General features: G+C 41.8%; 1 protein-coding gene across 5 annotated transcripts in view; it reads left to right on the forward strand.

Moving 5' to 3' along the window:
• Map3k3 (mitogen-activated protein kinase kinase kinase 3) overlaps positions 1–14484 on the forward strand; it is a 61463-nt gene that overhangs the window by 39042 nt on the left and 7937 nt on the right. For 3 of the 5 annotated variants that reach the window (XM_020188353.2, XM_020188360.2, XM_020188369.2), the window contains 3 exons: positions 8264–8397; positions 12108–12181; positions 14340–14407. In XM_020188353.2, the coding sequence (XP_020043942.1) occupies positions 8264–8397; positions 12108–12181; positions 14340–14407 (276 nt within the window). The remainder of the gene's footprint in view (positions 1–8263; positions 8398–12107; positions 12182–14339; positions 14408–14484) is intronic. The other 2 variants (XM_020188357.2, XM_020188365.2) reach the window with 1 other exon arrangement.

Raw genomic sequence — 14484 nt, forward strand, 5'->3', positions numbered from 1 at the left:
ACTGTATTAGGCTAGTACAGTAGTCCAGGTAGAAGAACAAAGGCTTGGATTAGGCTGATGACGATAATGGAGAGAAGTAGGAACAGGTGGATTTGAGACATGTAGAGCTAAAACTGATAGAACATGGCATTTCAGTGGTTTTCAAAATGTGATCTGGGGACCTAGGTGAGTCCTTGAGATTCTTTCAGGAGATCCAGGAGGTCAAAATTATTTTCATAGTCACACTAAGACCCAACACTAATTTCCTCACAAGTGCATGTGGAATTTTCCAGAGATATGTGCTCAAGCTGATATCATCCCTCTGATGGTTAATGGAATGTGTGCTGGTGTATTATTTATTGTATTTTAAAATGTTGGAGCTTTAATTTCTAATATATTAAATACTAATTGATATTATTGGGGCTCAGAAAATAATACTCTAGAGTATATTTTTTGGCATGCTAAGTACTTTCCACTAAAGGACATTGGGAAGGCCTCAGAAGCAAAGTCTTTTCTGACTTTCTTCTTCTTGCTCTCCTCTCTTTGTCAAGGCAGGCCATAGAAACTAAAATTCTCTTTTCCCTAAGACCACTCATGGAAAGTAGAACACCTTTCCCTTAAAACCAGCTGTAAAACCTGGATATTATTCTCTCTTTTCCCCTCATTTCCGTGTGAGAGCTAGCCATAAAGAAATTCTCTGATCTACCTTGTCTGATAGTTGAACATAAGACCCTCATTCCAGAATGGGTACTGCCCTATATCTAAAAGGAAATGATGGCACACAGAGGCCAAGAAGACTCTAAACAGATAGGCCTTGCTGGGTTTTCTCCCTCAATCTGTTACCATTAGGTATTTATATATATATATGTATATACATATGTAATCACAGCTCTATACTATATCTAATGTAAAAATGGATAGGTGTTTTGTTTTGTTTTGTTTTGTTTTGTAGTACTGGGGTTTGAACTCCAGGCTTTGAACTTGCTAGGCAGGCACTCTACCACTTGAGCCATGCCCCTAGCCCTCACTGGGCCTTCGATCTTCATTATGAAGGCTCTTATGCTTTTTCCTTGTTATCCAGCCTTATGTTACAGGATTGTCTCCTGCATCGCTCATGAAGGGTAAGAGAAGGTGTTAATCTTTCCTGCCTCTTCATTTTAACTTACATACGTAAAAACTCTTAAGTGTCCTAAATTTTAAAATGTTAAAGAGGTTCTAAAAACAAAAGGTTTATTTTTTTTATTATATTGTTGTATTGGGGGTGCATTGTGACATTTACAAAAGTTCTTACAACATATCATAGTTGAATTCACCCCCTCTATCATTCTCGTTTATCCCCACCTCCAAAAGGCTTATTAAGAAGTACTGTAAGCTGGGCACCGGTGGCTCATGCCTGTAATCCTAGCTACTTGGAAGGCAGAGATAGGAGGATCACGGTTCAAAGCCAGCCCAGGTAAATAGTTAAAGGAGACCCTATCTTGAAAATATCCAACACAAAAAAAGGGCTGGCAGAGTGGCTCAAGTGGTAGAGCACCTTCCTAGCAAGTGCAAGGCCCTAAGTTCAAACCCCAGTACTGAAAAAAAAAAAGGTATTACAGTATTGAATTGAATTTATAGGTGGTAAGGGAGAGAGAGGTAAATTGCGGGCTTATGGAGCTGAGTAAATGTCACTGCTTTTCAATAAGGCAGGATTGACTTAATGTTTTAGTCTTGTTTATGTTGAAGTGCCTTTGAGACAGCGAAGCAGAAATATCAAATGGGCAATTAGATTATAATAGGTCTTTAGAAAGTCAGGGCTAGGAAAAAAAAAAAATGGAAATCATCAAGTTAAAACCATGGGCCCAGAGGAGACTGCCTAAGCAGATACTGAAGAATGAGAAGAGACAAAGGACTAGGATACAGCCTTACAAACCCAACACCTAGTAGACAGAAGAGGAAAGGATGAGCCTGCAAAGGGCATAGGAAAGGAGTGATCAGAGGAGGAGGAAGGAAACTAGGAATATGGGGGCAGGAGGTTAAATGGAACTAGTCAGGTTGGAAAAGAACAGAAGGGTAAGAGACACAAACTTGTCATTTTCATCCACAAATGTCTGAGTGCTTGCTATGAGCTGGTACAGTATAAGGCGTTCTGAAAGTAAAGGGAAACAGGAAGAGAGAGAGAGAGGAGTCAAGTTAAAGCATGAAGGACAAGGAAAAAATCTTAGAAGTAGAAATGGATGCTGGACACCAGTGGCTCACACCTATAATCCTAGCTACTTAGGAGGTAGAGATCAGGAGGATCATGGTTCACAAAAAAGAGCTGCTGGAGTGGCTCAAGGAGCAGGCCCTTAGGTTCAAGCCCTAGTACCGCAAAAAAAAGAAGATTCTGCCCTTTATTAACATTAACATACCCATGATTCAGTGAGAAACTACAGCATGCAGGTTATTCAGCCCTCACTGCAGCATTTACAAAAATGGAAAAGTGCATGGTAGCCCAGGTCAATTTCTGACCTCTCTGAAACTTTTCATGTATTGAATTGAAAATCTGCCTTCCTTAACTTTACCAATTGATTTTAGTGCTGCTCGTGACCAACTCAGTATTGCAGATAAAATCTTTCATGACAGTTTTTCTACTATTTGAAATAGCTATTACGTTTGCCCTTTGTTTTTCCCATCATAATATACATACCTTGAATCCCATTTTTTAAAGCCAGTTGGTCTGTTAAATTAGTTCATGATAAACAAATAAACAAAAAAACCTTCCTGGATAATGAATTAACCCAAAAGAGTTAATCTCCCTGTGGTGAGATCAGGCAGGTGATAGAATTTCCCTACATGAAGATGTCCTTCCTCCTATGTTTGCTTTTGGAAATTCTACCCCCTTTGAGGCTGAGCTCAAGCACTATTCTTCCATAATACCTTGGGTGGTGCCCTTCAGTCATGTAGCCAAGTCTGAATTTACGTGTTTAGAGGGAGGCACATTCTTAATCCTGTTTTTCCTAGTGTATATTGTTAAGTGCTTTTACCTCTCTTTTTACACCATCTTTCTCCTTGTCTTGCCATTTCTTCCTCAGGCAAGCCACACTGCAACCTCTAAAATGTGTGGAGACAATCAGTCCTTTCAAGGCCTCTGGTAGAAAGAGGTGGACTCATGGCTTAAGGGAGTGTCAGAAGTTCGGTCAGGATATGTTTAGGCTAGAGATCTGCGCAGGAAGTGAAGGAGGGATAAAGAGAGCTGAAAAAGAGAGAGCTAAGGCGAAGAGACTATAGCTGAGCTGACTTCCGTAAGGGTGGATCTGGGAGTCCAGGAAGAGGACTGTCAGGACCTCTTTGGCAAGTAAACGAGGCTGAGAGGAGGAAAAATTCATGCAAAGGGAAAAAATGGAGTGTTGAAAGGAGGAGATAACTTATTATAGCAACAAAACTGGTAGTAGAGAACCAGAGTGCTGTGCATATTATAATCTTTCAGTCCTTGTGAGGCAGGTTAGAATTAGGGAACGTTTGGGACTCTTAGAAAATACTACTTAATACTGTATTTCATATTGTACATTCCTCTCTTTCTCTGAGCCTTCTTTTCAATTGCAAATGTGTGTAGGTTATTCACACTCTAGTTTAGAGACAACTAAAACAACCTTCACCTGGCCCATGCCGTTCTCCACTCATCAGTTATTGATTTCAAATCACCAGGTTCTTCCCTTTGCACAGGTTAGCATAAGTTTTAAAAGTACCTGGAAAAGAAAACAACTCTCTCTGCTTCCAGCTTCTACCTGGTCCCACCATGGTCCCTTTTGTAATTTCCCTCCCTAACTTTTAATAAATGCCATTATACCCACATGTCCTGCCATGGATTCTTCCACGTGGGACACAAAGAATTTGAAATCTTCTGATCACAGACTACATCGTTGTTAACACTAGGACAGGGTGAACGGGTAGAAATCAAGACTGTAGAGGTGGTGGCCATACATTTCATGGAAACAAAATGATCAGCTTCTTTTACTTACTTCCAAAGCGTTTCTTCTGTGATATTAGATGAGACCAGAAACTCATCTAGGAAAATAAGAATTTGAAAGTAAAATGAGAATTTGAAAGTTGAAATACATAGCATGTTCTCAGGGTTTTATGGGATGAAAAGGTTGAGAATCACTATCTGCATAGCCTGGTCCCATGTGTACAATTTGGGAAGTATTGCTTATAATTTTCTAAGATTTGATTATCTCCCATTTCATCTGTCTTCCCAAGAGAGAAGAGATTCAGAAATAGTTCTCTGTACTTGTTCCTGTACATTAACACTGACCTACAGCCCTAGAACTCCCTGTGGAGGCAACTTCCTCACTATATCAGGTTCCTCAAGAAGGTTCTCCTGTGAGAAGGACCAGAATCCAGGAACCTGCCTTTCAGCTTTGAGTCAGAGTATGAGCAAATGAATCAGCCATATCCTAGGGAGAGTTTATCCATGACTCTGGTTCTCTGGGTTAGGAAGCCAGCAGAGAATAACACTCTGGAGAAATTTGGACAGCTCATAGCTTAAATTTCTCCTCAAGTGTAGAATGCCTTCAGGGGAAGCTGCATGCTACTCTGAACAGAGGAATGCCATGTGCTCTTCTGTATCAGGTGGTGCTGAGATGTGCCCCTTGGCACAAATGACCTGATACATCTTGAGCTGCAAAATCAGGCTGGAATGCCAGGGAAGGTAGCCCAAGGAATGCTCCCCACCCTCACTCCCTGCCTGTGCCTGCTTCCTGAAACCTGTGGAACAAGCTGTACTTTGCATAGTGAGCTCTGTGCCATCCGACTCACTGCTGTCATTGCTAGTAAATATGTGACCATCAGAGTCTTGTGGTCCAGTGTTAGAGCCTGTTCTTTTCTCTGCCTCACTTGTTCTCAACTGCAGATGTGCCTCTTATTGGCTCCCAATTTTTGAAATGAAGACAGAAACAAAACTGAAAATACCCTGGAGCAGTTTTGCCAACTCCTGGTTTTTCTGTTTGCTTCCTCTGATAGCCATTGGTTTGGGGAGACTTCCCTTTCCTGATCCAGGCAGTGGGCCTGTGCACAATAGCCTCTGGCATGTTGCCCATCAGATAACAAGGCTGGCTCTCTGTAGGTCATAGTGTGGACTGGAAAAAGTGAAAGTCTCTGGCTGAAAATAAAAGCTCAGAAAACCTTTGCTATTTTCCCCTAGGCTCTGCTGTGTCTGCAGCACTGGCCTTGCATAAGCTACTCCCATCCCACCTATAAAACCAGGACAGAGCTCTGTGGAGCTGGTAACAAAGACCATGGCTGTCAGAGGGCTGTGACTATTTCATCCCAGGGAGGTCTTACCCAAGACATTCTGTGTAACAGATAGGGACAGTTCATCCTGTCTGTGAATACTTTGGACCAACATCAGACTTCATCAATAAGAAAGAGTTCTTCTTTCTCTCAGTCCATTGCAAGAGATTTTTTTATTTGTTCTAGGTAAGATGTGTATTGGTCCAGAGCATATTGGTCAGGGTTCAGCTGAACAGAAGAGAACCTACTCTAGCTCATTTCAGGAAAAAGAGATTTAGTGCACAATTCTGTCTTACGGAACCATTGGGCAAGTAAGAGAAGCAGACTGTATGGTTTGGACACACCAAGGGAAGGGACTGAGGGAGAGGGAAAGGAAGAAAAAAATCATCTTGACTAATTTCATTGTTTTGTTAGTTCACAATATAGTATCCCTAAATTTGTGCTCAGAGTAGCTTCCAATTTCTGCCAGGGCTTAAGAACACATAGACAGACTTTCTTACACAGGCTGTTTGAGATCATTTGAAATGCATAGCTTAGGTACTGGTTTACCTCAGAACCAGTAGCCTCTGCCCTGTGAATGAGATTTTGAGACAGAAAATTCAGCAAAGTTCTTTGCCTGTTTTCAGAGTAATAATTGTGTTTGTGTTCTCTGCTCTGGAGTCAGGTGGAGAAGCCAGGTTTCTGAGGACCCTATGTTAGTCTTCACATCTGAGACATATCCTTGGGTTGATGCCTCCAAAAAGTGATTGGAAGTGTTCTTGGTGGTAAATTCACCAAATCTTTTCTGGACAACTGAATGAGCCATGTGTTCTGAACAACTGACTTCATGTGGAAGAATGAAGGACTCAGTCTCTTGAAGGACATTGAAAATAATAGTTTAAACTCTTTAGAAGCTGTCTTTCAAAGAGCAGCTCTCTACACCATTCTTTTTTCCACTGAGTATTTTTCTTCCTTATGTGGCCCTTGGAACAGTGGGAGAAGCTTCCCTGCCTCAGGGAGTTTTGTTGAGCCCCGGTAATTTGTTAGGCCCATCCTCTTACTTATGTTCAAATGGCCTCAACTGGGCTTGTCAGCAGCCTCTGCAGTAGATATACCACCTCTCCTTCCAGAGCACAGCTGAGTGATTTATGCACAAGACTAAAACTGTATCCCATATTTTCTTTCTGAAACTGGTTTCTGTCAAGAAAAGGAATTTCCAGGCACTCATGGCTCACACCTATAATCCTAGCTACTTGTGAGGCTTAGGTCAGGAGAATTGCAGTTTGAGGCCATCCTGGGCAAATAGTTTGCAAGACCCTATCTCCAAAATAACCAGAGAAAAATGGACTGGAGGTGTGACTCAAGCAGTAGAGTGCCTGCTTTGCAAGTGTGAAGCCCTGAGTATAAACCCCAGTCCCACCAAAAAGAAAAGGAAAAAAAAAAAGAAAGAGGGAGTTGGTGGTGTTGGAGTGGCGTTGGCTATTCCCATCCTCGAGGGGAAGTGAGTCGGGTTCTTCCCCAATTTTCCAGCTACCAAATTTGTTCTATCTTTCTTCCTTAGCCATTCTCATGGAGCATCTTTCCTACTGTTCCATTTCAGGAAACCTAATACTGTGTGCCCTGAACTACACTGGAGAAACCAGCCAGTGAACAAAGTAGCTTGCTTTGTTGAGGGATGGTATTTTGCCGGTGTCTAGGAATTGCTGGGCTGTGGGGCTCTGTGGGTAATATAGGATAAGGGTGTGGAGGGCTCTCATGTTTCTGGTTTTCTTCATGGTGGGATAAACATCCCCCAGAACAGGAAAGGGGCTCAGAATAAAAACCCTATATTTAAGTATTGAAACTACTATAAGTATTTGTGTGGGGAAGAGGCGGACTTTTTAAAAGTTTTTTAAAACCTGTTGACTCTCTTGGTTTGTCTGGTAAGCTTAGAAAAGGGAAAAGTTGCAAACTTCAAGCCTCACTTTTGTCTCTTTCTGTGGTCATTGAAAGTAGCAGTCAGTCAGGAAAAGCTCTATGCTAGGAGGAGAGATATCTGATTTCCTATACTCAAAATTCCTATGACAGAAAAGCATTGCTTAAAGCCAGGTGTAGTGGTTCAGACCTATAATGCCAGCTACTCAGGAGGCAGAGGCAGGAGGATAGAGCATTCAAGGCTAACCTAGGTAAAGTTGGCAAGACCCTATCTCAAAATCTAAATACTGGACTGGGGAGTGTGGTTCAAGTGCCACCTAGCATGCTTGCCTAGCGTGCTGGAGGCCCTGAGTACAATCCCCAGTAGACAGACAGACAGACAGACAGACACACACACACACACACACACACAGCATTTCTTAATGGTTTTATAAAGCGTCTTTGTATATCTGTGTTATTCAGTGATGTTAGGATGATGAACCATTCCATCTTTATAAGCTCATGTGGTGAAAATACATATAAATTTGACTTTGTATTCTCACCTGTAAAATAGAGATAACTCCTGCTTTTTAAAACTGTTGCTTTTTTTTTTTTTCGGTAGTACTGGGGTTTAGAACTCAGGGCCTCATGCTTGCTAGGCAAACACTCTATCACTTGTGTCACTCCATCAGCCTTTTTTGTGATGAGTTTTCTTGAAATAGGGTCTCTTGAACTATTTGCCTGGGCTGGCTTCAAACCATGATCCTTCCGATCTCTGCCTCCTGAGTAGCTAGGATTATAGGCTTGAGCCACCAGCAGTGTTTTTTTGTTTTGTTTTGTTTTGAGAAATGTCAATCTGTTTGAGTCTCAGTTTCTTCCTCTGTTAAGTAAAGCAAATGCTATCTCAGGATTGTTGAAAGGATTAAGTTAAATAAGTTCTTGAGGATATATGCTCTACTGTTGCTTCATCTCTGGAGTTTCCTTCCTACTAGGAAGGGACTTTGCTGGCCTCAGGAAGCCAGAGCATGCTGGGCTTTGGTGCCAGTACCCATCTGATTCACATCCATGACCTCTAGGGCCTAGTATCTCCATTTAGCTCCCTACATACTTCTCTTCACATATCCTGGACTCTGTTGTTAAAAGCCTTGTTTCTATGCTCTAGGCTCCCAGAACCCTGGTCGAAGCTCCCCTCCTCCTGGCTATGTGCCTGAGCGGCAGCAGCACATTGCCAGACAGGGGTCCTACACCAGCATCAACAGTGAGGGGGAATTCATCCCTGAGACCAGCGAGCAGTGCGTGAGTATGGGGTATGCCCATGGCCTGTGTCAGACCAAGGTTATGACTGGAATTCTTAGTGGACACAGTATAGACCTGAGGGGCTTGAATGCCATCCCATACCTCTTTTTATAAACCAGGCCGCCCCAAATGTAGGTCATTCCTTTCTAGTGGCCAAATATCAATTTCTGCCAAAGATGGGATCTAAACTTCCTAGCCCTCTTTGTATTGGGTGAGCATACAACTGCTTCTCTTTTGAGGCCCCTCAGTGGTCCCCTTGTAGAACTACTCTTTGCATAATTCTCAGAACTGCCTATTTTCATTTCAGTGGTTTTAACATATGAACAATCCTAAACTGACAGGTTGTATTTTTCACTGGTTGTATTTTACTTTTGCTGTTTCTTGATGAAGGCAGGGAGTAAACCATATCCCAATTACACTATAGGATTGAATAGAGTAACCAACAGCCAGTTATGTTAGTTATGGATACATAACAAGTTACCAAAAATTAAGAGTCTTGAAACAATATATATTATTTTAGTTTCCTTGGGTCAGGAGTCCATGCATGGCTTAGCTGGGTCTTTTGCTCAGGGTCATACAGGATTGCGATCAGGGTACTAGCCAGGCGGCATTCCTTTTCTGAGCTTAGGGTTCTCAGCAAAATTCAGTTCCTGTGGTTGTAGAGCTGTGGTCCTGTTTCTTCACTGGATGTCATTCAGGACTGCTCTGAGTTCATAGAGGCCAACTGCAGTTCCTTGCTACGCTGTCTCAGCATGACAGCTTCTTATAGGCCAGCAGGAGACTCTGCAGCTCCATTCTGCAAAGATGGAGTCTTTTATAACATAGCATAATAACGGGAATGAGCATTCCTTTCCTCTTCACTGTAGTCTATTGAATAAAAGCAAGTCCTAGGTTCTACTTGTACTCAAGGGGAGTGACTCATTGGTCACTTTATAGTGTGTCTACTACAGTGGCTCACCCATTTTAATGTCTGACCTTTTAACCAGTGGCTTCCTTCATAAAGATGAGAGTTTGGCTTAGTGAATGCAGCAAGGGTGAGATCTCTGGTTTCATTTTAGTCTATTTAGTGAATTTGCCTTGATTGCAAAGAGTTAAGGTTTGTTTTTATGTTTCTGAGATTTGGTTTTAGAAGGGGAAATTTATTTTATTTTATTTTTTTTGCTTTGGTGGTACTTGGGTTTGAACTCATTTGGTAGGCAGGCCCTCTACTACTTGAGCCATACCCCCAGCCCTTTATGCTTTAGGTATTTTTCAGATAGGGTCTCACATTTTTGCCAGGGGCTGTCCTTAGACTGCAGTCCTCTACCTACATCTCCTGCATGGTTGGAATTATGTACCACTATACCCAACTTATTTGTTGAGATGGGGTCTTGCTAACTGTTTGCCTGGGCTGGCCTTGAACCTTAATCCTCCCAATTTTTGCCTCCCCAGTAGCTGGAATTATAGGCATATGCCACCTTGCTCAGCACAATAAGGGGAAATTTCTTAAGGGTAAAATAAATGTCCAACAGAAGAGCTACCACCATTGCATATGGGGTTTTATATAAAACAAAACAAACAAAAATTATTTCTGTAACTTTTCTTTCATTATTCAAACTGTAATAGGCTATGAAAAGCTCTTTATACTGTTCTTTCTCCCTTCTATACTCCTGCCTTCTACATAAATTGAGAGTGCTGCAGGACTCAAAGGGGATGTGAATTTGGAACAGTGACCTGGAGTGCCTTTAGCTGCAGATTCCTTTCCTGGGCATTTTACTCACCATCCTTTCTGTTTCTGGACACCTGCTGTCCTGGGGCATGAGATCCCTGGGAGTGCACATGAGCTAGATTGCCTTTGGTCTGTATCTCTTCTCATGGTCCTGTACCCTTCACTTTTTAAACTTTACCTGCCAGGCCCTGGAAGATGTGGGAGGATTTGACTCTTAGGAAGGCCAAGGAAGTGGTAGCTAAAGACTACTAAGGTACTCCCTGAGTGGCTACCTCTTTAGTTGAAGAGAATTGCTCCTGGTGACAGGCCATTCAAGATAAATCCCCTTCATAGAAACTAAAATAGCATAGTATGTGGTGAAAAAATAACCCGCTGGAAGTTTCTTAAAAAGTGAAACTAAGTTTGTTTTTTTCTTTAATCAGATTTAGGTAATAGTTGCATATATTTGCTAACTTTTAGAATGAACAAAGCATGATTCATCTTAATTTTTTGGCTTAAATTATCTGACAAATTATGTTAGCACAATGTCACTTCCTTCACTTCCCCTTTGAGTTCTGCAGTGCTCTCATAATGAGGGTCATGTTTTGCAAAAGCAATTCATGGGATTTGGCAGCTTTTTCCCCAGAGCCTCTCTTGAACCTTTGGTGTTCTTCCTCCATCATCATGCCTGCTGTGTTGTTATACTCCTTCAGTATCTCATTTCTGTTAGCTGGTCTAACATTGCCAAATACGCACTTGACAGCTTGGTTTCATCTACTTTGGGAAATCTGATATCCTTAGCAAGATTTGCAATTTTACTTTGCAGTTTATTTGCCTTGATTGGCCAATTTTTGAAAATCATATGTGACTATATGACCTAAAGCACTTAAAATTATGGGTGGGAACGGACCCTGGTATTAAATGGAAAAACAAATTTGACTTGGAAACTAATTACATGAAATTTTATGTTAGTGAATTTCATAATTCTGACACTTTGCTTTGGAGCTCAGAAAATGAATACAGTTGGCCCTTTCTGTCTGTGGTTCAAGTCTATAGATTCAACCAACTATGATGGAAATATTCAGGAAAAAATTGTATCTGTACTGAACTTGTTTTTGTCATTCCTTAAGCCATACAATACAGCAACTATTTATATAGCACTTATATTATATTAGGTATTATATGTAACCTAAAGATGATTTCAAGTACACGGGAGGATGTATGTGGGTTATTTGCAAACACTGTGCTATCTTATTTAAGGATCTTGAGCATGCACAGATCTTGATATTTGCAGAAATTCTGGAGCCAATCCCCCATGGATATGGAGAAACTCTACTCTGAAATGGAAGACCCCACCCCACCCTGTATAGAGAAAATGAAGTGGGGTGACCTTCCAGAAATTAGTTGGAGAAACAGCTATTCTAAAGCTTTACATTACTGCATTTGACCAGGAGTCAGATAAATATTTTGATTTGCATAGATTATTACCACTTTTACCACTGCATCAGAACTAGGAACTGGGAATTTTTGTTACAGTGCCAGCTGTTCACTAGTTTTATGACTTTAGACATGTCTCCTAACATTTCCTGGCCTGTAGTTCTCATCTGTGAAGTGAGACAATACTTGCCTTTATAAATTATGAATTATGGAATGTAAACAGAAGCATTAAAACACCATCAAAACTCACTGGATGCCTCCGCAGGGTAGTACCATCTCCAGCACCAGGCGCCAATGTTGATGAGCCAAGAAAATGCCAACAAGAGAAGTAGCGTCTCTGCATTGCTCTCCTGGCAGAGTTCCTTGGAATGCCAGCCAAGCATTTTTCTCCCTCCTGGAAACTTGCCTTTCAAGCTAACGGAGAGGATAGTACCTTACTAACAGTTTTTCCCTCTCATGAGAAAAGAACACTTTCATATTTGACAAAAAGGACCATGTGCTAGCTCTGACTGGTTCATAAAGCCTGGATCATCTGTCTTGAGATTTACATTGGAACTGTGGTTCTATTATATGTCTTGCCTTACAGATGCTGGATCCCCTAAGCAGTGCTGAAAATTCCTTGTCTGGAAGCTGCCAATCCTTGGACAGGTCAGCAGACAGGTATGGGGCTGTGGGTGGTTTGAGTAGGCATTTTTGGAGCTGATGGGTTAAGGAAGTAGGGTTAACTAATGTGTGTCTTTGATCCAGCCAATTCCACAAACCCAGGGTTAAAATATAATGCTTCCAGGAAAAGCCTTCTTCTTAATTTCCCAAATGCCATGAGAATGTTTTAGTTGCATAATAAAGTAAATGTAATAATGGCTTTTAAAATAGCAGCTCATTTATTAAGTGCTTGTGTGTTGTTCTAAGTACTTTATATATTTTGACTTTTTGCATAATATATGCTGTTCTTTTTTGGACCTATTGCTGTGGTATGTGCTGAGAAGAAGCAATGAACTGTTCACATTTTGGGGAAACTGAATTTTCACCCATGGGTTTACTTTCATTGTTTTTCTCCAAATGTTTCTGGTGGAATAAGAAACTGGGATATGAAAATTAGAAGACAGACTATCTAGACTGCCTCACAGGCCACAATACCTGCTTGGTGAAACCCTCTTCTTATACTCTAGGAGGAAACAAGTACTGTTTTTTGTATATCAAATGGCTCTGTAGTTCTCCCAGTGACTGGGGAGTTTTGAGATAGGGTAGCCCAGGCTAGCCTGGAACTCACTATGTAGCCCAGGCTGGCTTCCGACTCACAGCCTTCCGAGTGCTGGAATTATAGGCCTGCACCACCATGCCTGGCTTGGTGAAGGTATTTGAAGCAGGTTTGTCCTCCTTTTAACCATCTCTGGCTGTGCTTAGGGGTATGGTCAGAGGCTAGGGAGCAGGGTTTTTTTTCGTTTGGGTTTTGTTTTTTTTTTATTTTTAAAAAAAGTTTGTGTAACTGATTGTGTTAATGTGGGTACTGATCTTATGGCTGTGCCCAAATTTGTATAACACCTTTCCTAATAGATTTGACACTGATAAGCATTGTCTTCCCTCTACGTGTTATAGTATACACTCATAGTTACTTGTTAATTTCATTATGTAACCTTGTTTTGGGTTTGCTGTCCAATCAGGGTAGCAAGAAGACACAGGTAAGAGTATCAGGAGGTGTTGCCACAGGCTGAGCCTCTACCAGGACAGGGACTAACTCTGGCTTTAAATTATGTCTCCTAAGCTTGGGGGTGAAGAGTAAGGACAAAGGGTCTAGTAATTGGGAAATAGTCACTACTTTGAGTTTCTGACCAGTGCCCCTCTCAGAAGGTACTCTCATGTCAGGGAAAAGGGCCATCAGGAAGATGTTGGGAAAGATAGCTAAAGTTTTCTACGTCCCTATTCTTGAGTATCTCCTCCATCCCTACAATGCTTTGTTTTCTTCTCCTGGGGAAGGAAGCCCAGTGGTAAGAATTGCCTTCCTTGAGGCCTGATCTGATCTGAGCTCAGGGGATTTATCTTCCCTTCATGGGAAAGGGCAGATCTGGAGCCAGATTGACATGGATCCAATTCTAGATCAGCGAATATTTGAGTGATTTCAGCCAAGTCCCTCAACTACTTTGTTTCTCAGTTTCCTCATCTCTAAAATGGGATGGTAGTAATTAGTCTGAAAGGAAGATGCCCAGGTTAGTGGCAGGAACAGACTTTGGAGTTATAGACCTGGACTTGAGTCTGGCTCTGTTAGTTTCCTACCTGTGTCCTTAGGCAAGTAAATAGGGGTGTTTATACCTAACCTGTAGGGTTTCTGTGAGGACTAATAGCATAGCAGCTGTTCAGTAATTGCTACATTATGATTATATTTCCTGCCCAACAGAGTTATGAGGATTAAATAAGAAAAAGCTCACTTTGCCAAATAACTGAGAAAGTGGCAGTCTGTAAACTATGATGTTATTGTCAGTACTGCCTGGGCCAGGGATTCTCTTGCAGATCTTCACCTGCTACAGATGTGGGAAGAAAGATCAAAAAGGAAAGGTTCATAGCCAGGGTGGAGTTCAGTAGGTCAGACTGCTTTGCCACTCAGGGTGTTGTCAGATTGGGCCTCTGGCTAGTGAAGGATGAGTGGAAAAAGCAGGAGATGGGGCTCAGGAAAGGGCAGCTTCCCTCTGCCTCAGCTTCCCACCACTGTACATGTAGAAGGCAGTTGAAAGGGGGGGACCATCTAGATCCTTGCCTTCTGCTGTCTGGGCTGTTCTGCAAGTGCCCTGATCTCTGTTTTGAGACTTCTTTTTCTTTTCTCCAGTCCATCCTTCAGGAAATCACGAATGTCCCGGGCCCAGAGCTTCCCAGACAACAGACAGGAGTACTCAGGTGAGTTCCATATAACTTGGGTGGGCACTGCAGGGGGTATCTGGTGGGACCACAGACAGCTCTGAATTGGGAAGCCA

This window comes from Castor canadensis, chromosome 11 (genome assembly GCF_047511655.1).
Source record: "Castor canadensis chromosome 11, mCasCan1.hap1v2, whole genome shotgun sequence".
In the NCBI taxonomy this organism is placed as follows: Eukaryota; Metazoa; Chordata; class Mammalia; order Rodentia; family Castoridae; genus Castor; species Castor canadensis.